The sequence below is a fragment of the Pundamilia nyererei genome, unplaced genomic scaffold, assembly GCF_000239375.1.
Source record: "Pundamilia nyererei isolate P.nyererei 1_Seehausen unplaced genomic scaffold, PunNye1.0 scaffold00096, whole genome shotgun sequence".
In the NCBI taxonomy this organism is placed as follows: Eukaryota; Metazoa; Chordata; class Actinopteri; order Cichliformes; family Cichlidae; genus Pundamilia; species Pundamilia nyererei.
The window spans coordinates 564,365-577,228 of NW_005187497.1; the positions used below are offsets into that span (position 1 = coordinate 564,365).

The 12,864-nt window shown below is 37.4% G+C and overlaps 1 protein-coding gene across 1 annotated transcript in view; it reads left to right on the top strand.

Moving 5' to 3' along the window:
- The first annotated feature begins 3,414 nt into the window (after positions 1-3,414).
- necab3 (N-terminal EF-hand calcium binding protein 3) overlaps positions 3,415-12,864 on the top strand; it is a 25,706-nt gene continuing 16,256 nt past the window's right edge. The window contains exons 1-5 of the mRNA XM_005740002.1: positions 3,415-3,518; positions 5,155-5,180; positions 6,607-6,704; positions 9,345-9,481; positions 12,583-12,704. Of these exons, the coding sequence (XP_005740059.1) occupies positions 6,687-6,704; positions 9,345-9,481; positions 12,583-12,704 (277 nt within the window). The 5' untranslated portion in view covers positions 3,415-3,518; positions 5,155-5,180; positions 6,607-6,686. The remainder of the gene's footprint in view (positions 3,519-5,154; positions 5,181-6,606; positions 6,705-9,344; positions 9,482-12,582; positions 12,705-12,864) is intronic.

Genomic DNA, 12,864 nt, shown 5'->3' on the forward strand with positions numbered 1-12,864 from the left:
GGAAACAAAACACACTTTACTAAGACACAGACTAGACAGAGACAGACTTGAAATGACATATGAAACTAAACCCACATCTTAAACCCAGATAAACAGAACATGGAACTCTAATAATAGACATAAACATTACCATAACACGACAAGAGAACAAGAACACAATCCCTGATGCAAACTTGAATCAAAACACAATAAACTCAAAATACTGGGTCCAACGGACCCAGAACCGTGACACTTATATATTTCTATACTGTGTATTTTGTTGTACAGTTATTTTATTTTCAACTTTAATTTATATATTTGATCTTATTCTTTCCCAGTTAAATTTACCCTTCATTCTAATCTGTTGTTGTACAGTTATTTCATTTTTAACTTTAATTTTTATATATTATTTTATTCCTTCCTAGTTAAATTTACCCTTTTTAATTTTCATATTTATTTCCTATCTTATTCATAGCCTTTTTTTTCTTTAGGTCACGAGCAGTTGTGTAAGCATTTCACTGCATATCGTACTGTGTATGACTGTGTATGTGACAAAAATTTGAATTTGATTTGATTTGATCTAATAGGACTGTAGAGGATGAAAAGAGCAAATGGAAGTCAGTGGCATTTTAGTGCACCCCTTTCTGTTATATAAAACTCAACACTGATTAATGGCTGGAAGACTTCATTCATTTTAGTGGAATGTGAAAAAGATGCTAATTTAAACTAGGTTATACTGTATGTACTCATGTAAAATGCAGTTCACATAGTTTATTCTCCCACGAGGAGGGGAAGAGAAGACATTTCCTTCAATACTTCCTGCTCTTTAAGTGATCTCAAGGCAAACAATGCAACTGTATAATGTATCATAAAGGATCAACATCATTTTAGAGTAACACTTGGCTGTACAAGAATTTCCCATTTTAGAAATAAGTGCTCCAGCATCCACTGTTCTCATCTTTACATCCATCAGAGGAGATGGATGTGTCAGATATGAGGATGGAACCAGATGTTTCCTTACGCTTAGACATATTTTTAAATCTTTTGATGTCTTCTGTCAGGATTATTACTGATTTTTTAATTAATTTAATGCTGCAAACATAGCTGTAATGTAAACATGCAAATCTGCATGTTTTTACAACTTATACTCCTTATGTCTCCTAAGACAGGTCAAAAAGTCAAGGTAGTGCTGTGCCCTGGGTCAGGATGTCATTGACATCAACTCAAAGCCTTTGAAAAATGATGATGTTCAGGCTTGTGTATTTGTCTGGGTTTTTTCCTTTATGATAGAGACATTTAACCCAGAAATGTCAAAATGAACAGAGGAGACTGCTACTTGCTGTCAATTGGCAATCAAATGGAGAAGTGTTGCTGCTGATCCTTGTTGCTGTGTGTCTTGTTTGCCACTCCATGAAGAGGAATCTTTCCGAGTACAGCGCTGTGACATGTGGCAGGATCTACAGTCTCTGGGTCAACATACTGAGCACAGACGGCATCAAATTATAAGGAAATTGCATAAAGTATATATAAGTGGAACAGCACATATGTCTATTAAAATCTATTAAAAGAAGGCCAGCTTTTAATATGTCATGCTTTTTTTCTAACCAAGAAAACATCAATCACTCTTTCAACATGCACATCAACTAAAATGTGATTTTTAATATGAATTAAAAATTGTCCAAGATACTAGTACATGTGTGGTGATCCAAATGATTTATAGTACGTAAGAGTTCTTTGTATTTTGACAGAGAAAACAAAGGCAGTGAAAGAGACTGGAAAAAACAAAAGACACTTTTTGTGTGACAAAGAAGATTTGATTTTGATTCGAAAAAAAATGTGGGCCAAAGTGGCGAGAGCAGCTTGTTGTCTGGACCAACACATTACACATTCTGGTCAGAGGTAATGTTGAACAGTGTCAGTATGGGTCCACTTGAACAGATGGTCTTCCAGCTTGCCCTTGAATTGCCAGCTTTGCTGAGCCAACCAAGTGGAATGGCATATTAAACCACTCTCCTTTTGCCTTGTCTTTGCATAGACAGGGTTTGATTACTCAGGGGGTTAGAAGCCAAATTTTAAAAGTGTGAAAGTGTGAGTTTCGTAGCTGCCCTGATTTTGCCCTGATATGACTCTCTGTGCAAAAAACTGTCTATTTGGTGGATTTACCAACCTCATATCCATACTTATTTGTGCATATGACTGTCTTAGCTGTATTTCATCATTCTTTATTGTAATGTTACTCAGTTGCATTGATTCATTATGTCTCCAACTCCTTCGAGTATACTTTTGCTTCCATTTTTAGGTAAATATGCGTAGTCTATTTATTCAGCTGCACTTAAAAACATCTAGCAGCTTCTTTCTGGCAGGCTAACTGCTGACTGATCTGTGTAATCTGTGCTTGCAGACTGATTTATAATAGGCTCACGAAGGAACACTTCTTCACAGATGACAACCAAGCTATTTATCATCTGCTATTGATTTTCCTGTGCATTGTCACAAAAATCTGTGCTCACTGTTAACTAGTCTGAGCAGAATGAGAAAAAATTCAATGTGCTCACCATCTGTAGTGCTTTTACATTTATATTTTGTGGAACACTTATGCATAGTATTAGAATTTAGTTTTTTATCTGTTAGAACATTCATATTTGTTTTGGGGTTTTTTTGCTTTTTACAGACACGCGTCATATTTACATGTTTAAATAAGTGACAATTCTTTTCAAATATGACTTATTACTTTATCAACAATTCAAGCCATAATATATATATATATATATAGATAGATAGATAGATAGATAGATAGATAGATAGATAGATAGATAGATAGATAGATAGATAGATATTGAAATATTTTGTCAGTTAATTCCAAGAAAATAAGATGTTTTATTACTTTTTAGTCATTCAGTTCATTTTTTTTTGTTTTCTTTATGCATATTATCATTAATATGAAAGGTTGCAGCTGTGGTAGTTACAAAACAATACTGACTTTCCAGCATTACAGCAGGAAAGGTGGTAAAACAATGGAACAAGCAGAAAAGGGCTACAGAAGCTCTTGAGCCTTTACACTGAGATTAAAAGGGAATTAAATGGAATAGTTTCCAGAACTAAGTACCACATGTGTAATGAGTTATGTAAAAAGTCCAAGCTAAGATAGGTGGTAGTGTCTTATCCAGCATGTAAACACATCCAAGTACGATGCAATCAGGTGGCTCAATTTTCTCTTTAATGTTAGGCAAGATGTTTCTCCTGAGTTTAGTATTACTGAAACTAAGATTTGGTAGAAGCAAGAGCACAGAAACAAGAAATCATTCAAGCAAGAAGAAAAAAAATGTAATATACATGTTATACACGTAACCACTAGTGAGCCTATCATCTTATAACTGTTGATACAAGGCTGCCTGTCGACTTTGTGCAGTAAACTTTCTTTCTGTTTCAGATGATGGCAAGTTGTCATTTGAAGAGTTTAATACTTACTTTGCTGATGGGATCCTGACTACTGAGGAGCTACAGGAGCTTTTCTATTCCATAGATGGCCAACAGAATAAGTGAGTTTTTGACCTAGTGTTATATTTAATAGATTCTCTCTCGTAAACTTTGTGCTTTTACCTTTTAAAGAGGGCAAAATAAAAGCATGCTTAAAGGCAGTGTTAATGTGTTCTTTTCAAGTCACCAGCCACAGATTAAATGTCTCACAGCTGGAGGGAGGTCCTCGGTAAACTCAACTCAAGCAGAATTGATGTTTACCCCCTCCTTTGGACATAAAATACTGTGGGCTAAACCAGCTACTTCAAAACCTAGACTACTTCCCTGAAATTACAATCAAGGAAATCAGCCTCAGGGTAGCTGCTGAAATCACCGCACTGCAGTGAACGCTTAACTCTTTTAGCCACAGAGGAAAAGACCATTTCTCCCCTGCCATGTTGTATTTAATGTATCTAAGTCTGATCCTTACCTAAAGCCAGTGTGTTTTATTGCCTTTGGCAGATCAGGTATTTGTATTCATGAGGCATTTTGCAACTTTTCTTCTGTGCCAACACTGAGGCTTAACAAGGTTTCAAAATCTTTGTATAAGCTCAGGTGATATAACAAATTAACCATGATTGGTAAATCACTGAAATGAATCAGTAGGCCCAGTCTCACACACAAAAGCAGACTGGAATAGATGCATATGTGTTTTGGGTTTTTTTTTTTTCTTCCTTTTTTGCATCTAACTAGTTTGACTACAGTAACTACTCTGTATTTATTTTTGTTGTGGTGCCAGTTCTTCCATCACTGTGTGATAAATTGCTTTTGAACATGCTGCTAGGCTAGTATTGCCGCTGTGATGAGAAACAATAGCCTCGAGACCTCTCTAACCACCCTCCAAGCTTTGAGGCAGTTGGCATGAACTGTGCTCTGATGTCTAATTAAAGGTTTTTCTTATTCTCAATATAACAATACAGTTAATGGAGTGGTGATAGGAAGAACGTGTTTTACCTGTATATGCTTGATAATGCTTAAAGTTATGCAGAAAATGCTGGAACTGAAAGCAAAGGGAAAAGAATGATCACATTAGCTATATCTTAATAGCCTAAAAGAGAGATATGTGGGAGCTTATTGTCGCCATCCAAATGCAGATTTGTAACAGCAACTGCCAAAAAGGCATTTGTTTTTGTTGTCTGCAGGAGCTGTGTGAGCATTATAATAATGCAGCTATTTACCAGCTTCACTTCCAGTTTGATTCAGTCTTTAAAATGTCATTAAAACAACAGGGGAATTTTTCACATAGTAATGGTAGTAGTAATGGTCTTTATCAAAGAGAATAATTTCTCATCAAATGTAAACCCTTCTGCTACGAAAAGTAAACAAAGACGTATTTATTGCAATGTTTTTACCACTGTGGGAGAAGTAAAACAGACAATGGTCTAACATTTTAAATAATGATAAAATGCAGAAGACATCATTTCTAAGGAGAATAAACATTTCAGGTTAACATGCTGCGCACAAGTGTGATTTATATGGTTTTAACACTTTAACAAGTCTTGTGTATGTCTTTATATGACAACACTGTTATCATATTAACTATATTCACACATAGTCACACCAAACCTCTCAAGCAGAAATGAAGAGCTACATAACTTTGAATTTTCCTAATTAACTCTCAGTATCTTCCCTGCTTCTCTCTTATGTTCTGCTCTGCAGCAATCTGGACACTGACAAGCTATCAGGTTGGTTGGAGTGTGCTTACTCTGATTTCTGTATAACTCCTATCATAAAAGTTACTGTCATAAGTGCTTGTGTTACCCTATCCTTAGATTCTTTTTTTAATTATTATTAGTGTTCATGAGTAACTTCATAGCAACAGTTTAAAAACTCTGGGAAATTTGCATTTTCAAATGAAAGCATTGTATAAAGTTAGAGGCAGCAGGTTTTGCTGTGTTTTCTGCGCACGCCAAACAAGCAACACAACTAAATTATATATCAAAAGCATTTGTGATTTAGTTTGATTTGAATGTGTCGTCTGACATGTTTAGGTACTGCTGAGCAAAATCTGGTAAAAAGTCATGTTTCCCTATTGGTAGACTTCTTGTGTGGAAAGTCAACCAGGTGCTGGTTTCCTAAAATTTACAGACATACAGTAAGAGTCATATCGATATTGTTATATAGTATACACAGTAGTAGTGATATATATAGTAGTGATCTATTGGCCTATTTTTTTAATCATTTTAAAAAATACATGTGTGTCAGATGACCTGAATAAAGTTAAGAACTAGGACAGAGACCGGTAAATATGACTTGTACCCAGAATAAAACTTCTGCATAATTTATTGAATGGGAATGGCATCTTTTGCATCTGACATCAACAGAAGTTGACTGTTTTTCCATAACAGAATGCTTCTTTTATCTCATATGTAGTTCAGTAAACATCTGTCAGCCACCGCTCTATGTTCTTTAGACCAAATTGTTTCTGATTAACGGTTTAAAATTCAGTAATGCAACATAAATGAATGTAACTGAGGGGAGTGTAAAGGCTGCCACCAATCCATTCACCTTGGATCACATTGTTAACTGTGTGTCATGTCACTCGTACTCTTAGCTAGTGTAAAATCAAGTTTTTAATTAAGAATCAAGAGCTAATTACTATTGAGCTTTTTCTTTGCTTTACTCTTGCTCTATCATATATAATTTGGTGAACCTTCCTCGCACAGCCCTTTTTACCGTGACACTTTAAATAAGCCTCGGTACACTGCTTTTGCAGTTACGTGAGCTCATTTGTGACATAAACATTAAAATGTGTAGGAGTTTCTTTATAGCAGTCGGTGCTGTCTGGTGTGAAATGAATCTTCACGCTTGCTATCATTAACACTACAAGAGTGAATGAGATATCTTATAACACTGCCTTATTAAAATTAGTAAAGAAAAAAACCCTCAATTTCATGAAACGGGGAGCGCTAAGTGTTGCTGACGTATTGTGCATTCATTATATTCTCACTCCTGTAGTCGTCGTCGTCTCTTAAATGGAGTCTGTCATGGCAACATATTAGAGCTTGTCTCCAACTTTTAAACGTTAAAATTAATGTTTGATGACTATTCATGTTCATAGTCCGTGATTGCAATAACACTGACAGTTTTTTTTTTGCTATTCCCTGTTAGACTATTTTTCTCAGCACCTTGGAGAGTATCTTAATGTCCTTTCAGCTCTGGAGAGCCTGAATATTGCCATCTTAAAGGCAATGGATAAAACTAAAGAGGTAAGAATTCACCAAAGCACGTGAAGACTCTGAAAGCTATACTATGAACCATTTAGTTTTATGTGAATCTGTCTTAATTTTGGCAGACCACATGGCCACCACTCGCTAGCTCTGAATTCAACAGATTATTGAAATGACTGCACTATTCTCACATTGGAAGTTGGGCTTCACACAGACTTTGTACTTGAGAGCTGGCAGGTTGGATGTAGTCTCAAATGTAATACATGCACCATGCAGGTAATAGCAAGAAAAACTCAGGGCTGAAAGCAATTCGTTTTTATCAATTCAGATGATTCACACTGACTTACATCACCTGTGGTCTCGTTATCCTTGGTCCCACTTCTGAAAATACCGCCAAACCCCGAAACACAAAAATGTTGAATGAGTCGGTGAACGGATATTTACCTGTTAATGCTTACCAAATTTTATGTAACAAGGTTAGGACACTTTGACGGGGTTTATCCTATCTCCTATTAAAACCTCAAACTGAGTCTTCACCTTATAATATACTGATTTGCATTATGGGGACATTTCTTTACCTTAAAGGAGGTGGGCCTACATAACGTGAGTATCCAAACCAATCCCCACAATGTAAGTAATACAAGTAGACACAGACACACTCACCAAGTTAGGTTTTTTTGTGCTATAAATCTCCTGTGTTTAGTTTTGTGCTGATTCTTGTCTATTAGAGGAAGCCCCCGTGTACACAGATGGAGCCACTGCTGCACTAAGTCTCCCAGAAGTGATGAATTAACAAAAGAGGGACAAAAAAAAATATTTCAGGCAAGGATGGGCTGGGAAATAAATCAGATGGGGAGTTTGACCCAAGAATGACTTAATACGTTCTGCACAAAACACAGCAGTGTTGTCTCAATATCCTAACTATAAATGAGTCACAGATATCCTATATAACACAATAATCTACCCGATACTTTGGACACAACTGTGATGCTGTTTCTGTTCATTAACTTGTCTGTCAAAGCTACAGCGTGTACTGCACCAGCATTAACATGTAACTAAAATCGTTGACTTGACTTCCCCTTGTTACTGCTTGCCCTTTTTTTACTCCAGGGAACTTCTTAACATTTCTGTTCCTGTCCAGCAGCCCAGCACTTTTGGTCCTTTTTGCTGCAGCAATTACTGCTCCCACTGCTAAAGCTGCAGATGGAAAAAAAACACTGATTAGTATTTAAGCCAGCAGTCTGCCCACCTATGTACTGCGGGTCCCATGGGCCTTGATTGTGTTCAGTCCAAGCAGAAGAATCAATCCACATAATCAGTCTTATTTTTAACAATTATAGTATGCTTGATTTTAAGAAAGTAGCTTCCTTAAGTGGGATGCACATTCTCTTCCTGAGCATTAAATGAGGAGACTGGTAAATTGTGTGAGTGGTTAATGAGAAACTGCTGCAGGAAGAAGATGTTTTGATGTACCTTAGTGCTTAGACTAGAGCAACAGGAAGAAGGTAGTCTGGTTGTGTGCGATGGTTTTTAGTTTTTTGGTTATACTAGATTAATAAGAGATAGAGACAGAGATAGAGCAGGAAGGCAATTCTCCATGAAGAGGAAGAAGCACAAGCCATGACTTTACTTGAGAGATTTTGTTGTTTTTAATACTTGGCCTGACTGCAGAGATGTTCTGTGTTTATTAGGTAAAACAACCACACATGCCATAATCAGGAATCATGCACAGCACCAGTTTCTTGTAGTGTCACCAAGTGACACTGCAAAATTATGCAAAAAGAAGCTTTGCAAAGTCCTGAGTAGCACCAATGGACTATCAGTGCAGTGCAATCCCATGACCTTAAGTCTTGTTCAGTCTGCAATTTTCAGTCCTAACTGCTACAAATATTCTCTTGATACTCCTGATGTCCCACGGTGTGTGTGTCCCAAAAACCTCATGTAATAATATGTACCGGTTTGGCACAGCCTAGCATTTCTGTACCTGTTTATTATGTTGCTCAACTAGAGCTGACAAAATGTTTTAAAAGTGCTTGAGGATTTTTTGAGGTAACAGCTATGAATCAGGGATTTAAAGTTTAATAGGAGTTGTTAAATGAGAAGAGTGGAGGAAATGTGTTCTGAATAATTATGGAACCTGCCTTAATTAGATCACCTACCTCCTCTATTTGGCCTCTTCTTTAAAGCTGTTGAAGTGGGTAAACCCCTAGAGGATTGTGCAGTCACTGGTTAGCAGCTGTGGTCTGTCAGTGCTTTGGACTGCTAATCCCATGATGCTTTTTCAGTAGATGCTCGTCATCGCAAGTTTTGACAATGAGCTATGCAATGTTACTTCACTCGCACATTGCGTGACTATGTCTCCTTTGAGAATGCGTAATCACATTTGTGTTTGGGGACATGAGCAGCAATTATGTCTCCTATTAAAGTTCTTCCACCTTGGAATTTGAATACGCACTTCTGAATAATGTATGTGTTCTGAGAATTAATTAGCCCATTTAATTGCAGCTGTCACACATTTCACAAGTGCCTGCAGTTGTTTTGGAGAAGTTATCACATGATCGCTCTCTCTCCTTCTCTGTGTGGTGTGTCTTGTCTCAGAGCTGCTTTTCCTTTCTTTGCGCTTTGGTTTGAGCAGTTTGTCCTTTAACCCTTTGTTCTGTTTGTCGCTCTCTTTCTCAGGAGTACCAAGGTGCCAGCGTGTTGGGTCAGTTTGTCACCAGATTCATGCTAAGGGAGACATCCAGTCAGCTGCTTTCTTTACAGAGGTCCCTGCAGTGTGCCATGGAGGCTGTGGAAGAGCAGAGCAGCCCTGCCCCGTTAGTACACTATGTGATACAGTATTTTGTGTTATCTGTTATTTGTTACATTTTATTCAACACTGTTTCCATACTATTAAAGTCTTAGTCGTAATTTAAGTAGAGAACTTATGAGCAACAGCATTTCTGATGACTGGTGCTGTAATGCTAAACTCAGGTATAAGGATTACCTTGTGGTTTTTTTTCATAGATGCTGTTCTAATGAAAATTTAGAATTTTTAACTCAACTTTACTTTACAACTTTAAAATTCTGCTGCAACACTGCACAGAAAGGGAGTACAGTCATGCTTTTCTATGCTGCATATATTTTAAATGTCATTTTACTGTTGTAAATCTTTAATTCCAGTTAATTAAGGCTTCTGCTTCTACTTTTATATGTAGATTGGAACATGGTCGGTGGTTTAGGTATGACAGAGTTGTCAGAATTAGTCCTCTTTTCTTGCCCACTGGATGGACTTGCAAAGTATGTAGAAACACAGTGCATACTTTCGAGAGTGACACTGTATTTTGTACCAAGTATTTTATTGCAGAGTGGATCACACTATGAGAATTGTTGTCTGAACTGTTAATTACATGTGAGCCAGAAGCCTGAAGCATCATTAGTTAGAAAAGCGCATTACTTTTTTCCTCTCACTTACCACAACACATAGAAGCTGCTTGAGCCGAGGGGACGTGCTGATGCTTCTCTTTGATTTTTCAGATTTTAGAATTTGTTGCGCTTGCATCATTCTTATGATGTTCCTCGGCTGTTTTTTAAGAATGATTTTTACACTAAAGGAAAGGAGAACATTTAAAGGTTTTTTTGTTTGTGTTTTGTTTTTCTTAATGCAGTGGTTAAATAAGTTCAGCCCAACTGAGATGTGCAGCAGACAGTCCAAACTAAAATGAATAAAACACATCTAAGAACTCATTCCAGTCTATACAGTGTGGTAATGATGGATCTAACAGAGGAAATGCTGCATATATGTTCATACTGCTTAGTGAGGTGTGGTATAAGCCAGCGTGTTTGTTAGCTGAAGGAGAAAAATGACTCATGCTGGAGGGATGATTTCTCTGCTAGACTTTGCATTCTGTCGTACCATGATGCTCTGTGTAATTTAATATAATAATCCTATATTTTTATATACAGTGCACCATAATAACTCAGAATGTTTTTCTCTCTTTAATCATTCAACAATGTTTTACTAATATCTCACTTTATAATCTCTCTTTAAAAAATATTCAACCACAGCATTTCAAGACTACTACTGCTAATGCAAACTGCTTCAAGAAATACACACATACTATTTTTTAATTGTGTCAACAGAAAACTTCCATAATTCATTATTAGCACAACCAGGTATGAAAAAAACAGTTAGCATTGGTCTAAGCAATACTTTTAAGCAAGAAATTCACTTAATCAATGCTGTATCATGAAGCTTTCTTTCAAGACATGCCTTTGAGCAGAAAGCTTTGAATTTACTGTATTCTCACAGGCTTTCAAACAGATGCCTCACTAATAGGTAGACTGTTTGAAATTCAGAATTTCTGTCAAAGACCTTAATGCTTTCATTAAATGTAAATGAAGGTCATGGAATAAAAACACAAATAAACTGCTGTCACCAATTAAGAATTTGGCAAACACGATCCATCTAGGCATTTAATGAGTAGAAGTCTGTGTCAGCACAGGTCAAGATTATGACTAATGCTTTGGCAACACTAACTGTTCTCATTTAAAATAATAAGGATACTTTTCTACATTTTTCATGGCTAAATAATTTGGTAGCACTAATCGCAGCCTGGGTTGTCTCTTTTCTTACCTCTGGGTGCCACGCTGGCATTATTGAAGATAATAGAGTGATTATAGCCAGGGTGAATTATTGAGAGTTGACTGGGGGAGGCAGAGCAAGGGAACAAGGCTAAAGGATGATATTGGTAGCAGTGACATATATAGACAGTAATTCACTAACAGAGAGAAAGCAAAGCAGAAAAAAGAAGTAAATGGATAGCAGAATGATACAGAGAGCCTAAGATGAATTGGAGAAAGGAAAGGAGGCCTGTACAAATGAACATAACGCAGAGCTTTTTGGTCAGACACTTTTAATATTGCTCAAGCAGATATAGATTTGGACAGACACAGTGAGTGTGTGTGTGTGAGTGACAGAATTAGAGACATATTGAGTTAAACAACAAACAGCTTATTTCTCTCTCCTTTGCTTCACTGCAGTAGATTTATGGTGGTTGCAGTGGCCTTTGGGCTCCAGGCTGTTCTCAGCATGATAACCTCCTAGCAATGCACTCCCTCTGCGCTGTCAGCATGATCCTGCACACACACACACGTAGACACATACACAGACACACGTATTAACGTGCACACATAACAACACAACAAAAGGAGGGAGACACTGGCTCACACTACCAAGTACAAACAAACGCGCAGAAGCATTTAGACACACAGAGAGCCACACACATACATAACTAAATCAAAGTCTTCACACACACAGACACACACACACACACACACACACACACACACACACACACACACACACACACACACACACACAGACACACTATCTCGATTGTCACACCCTCATGACTACAGAGTGCTTAACATCCTGCCCTTGACACTCTGCATTTAGCACAGCAAACACTTTTCCATCTATAACAGAGATATAGATAGTATGTGTGTGTGTGTGTGTGTGTGTGTGTGTGCATATGTGTGATTGAGGAAAGGAGTAAGTGTAAGTGTCTGTCCCCCTTAAATCTTTACCCTGTGGGATAATAAGCTGTTTTCACCTCTATTCTGGATGTCTCTTTGTGTGTCTTTGTGCCATTGATTATGCTGTGTCTCTTGCATCATACATTAACCTATCTCAGTTTCTGATTGGAATCAATTATTAATGTATCATTCTCCACATATTTTTCTTCCTCTCTTTGCATTCTCTGGCCCCTCAATCTCCTCTATTCCTTCCAATGTTTCGTTCTATATATGCTTCATATTTTCCCATGTGACTTCCCCTGTTTGCTATATTTTAAGAGGTTTTTTCCACATTGCTCTGACAGTTGCTGTCTTTCTCTCTGATGTTTGTCTCGCTGGATTTCCACTGCTGTCATGGCAGGAGAGAAGTAAAGGCGCCAGAGCTGACAGCAATACAGAGAAATGGCAGGCGCTGTGGTCGCAGGGTCCATAATAACCTGTGCCTCTCTCCATCAGATCCCTGCACTGGCATCCTGACCATGGGTAAGAGGAACAACAAAGTACAGGGTGGGCCATTTATATGGATACACCGTAATAAAATGGGAATGATTGGTGATATTAAAGTCCTGTTTGTGGCACATTAGTATATGTGAGGGGGCAAACTCCTCAAGATGGGTGGTGACTATGGTGGCCATGTAGAAGT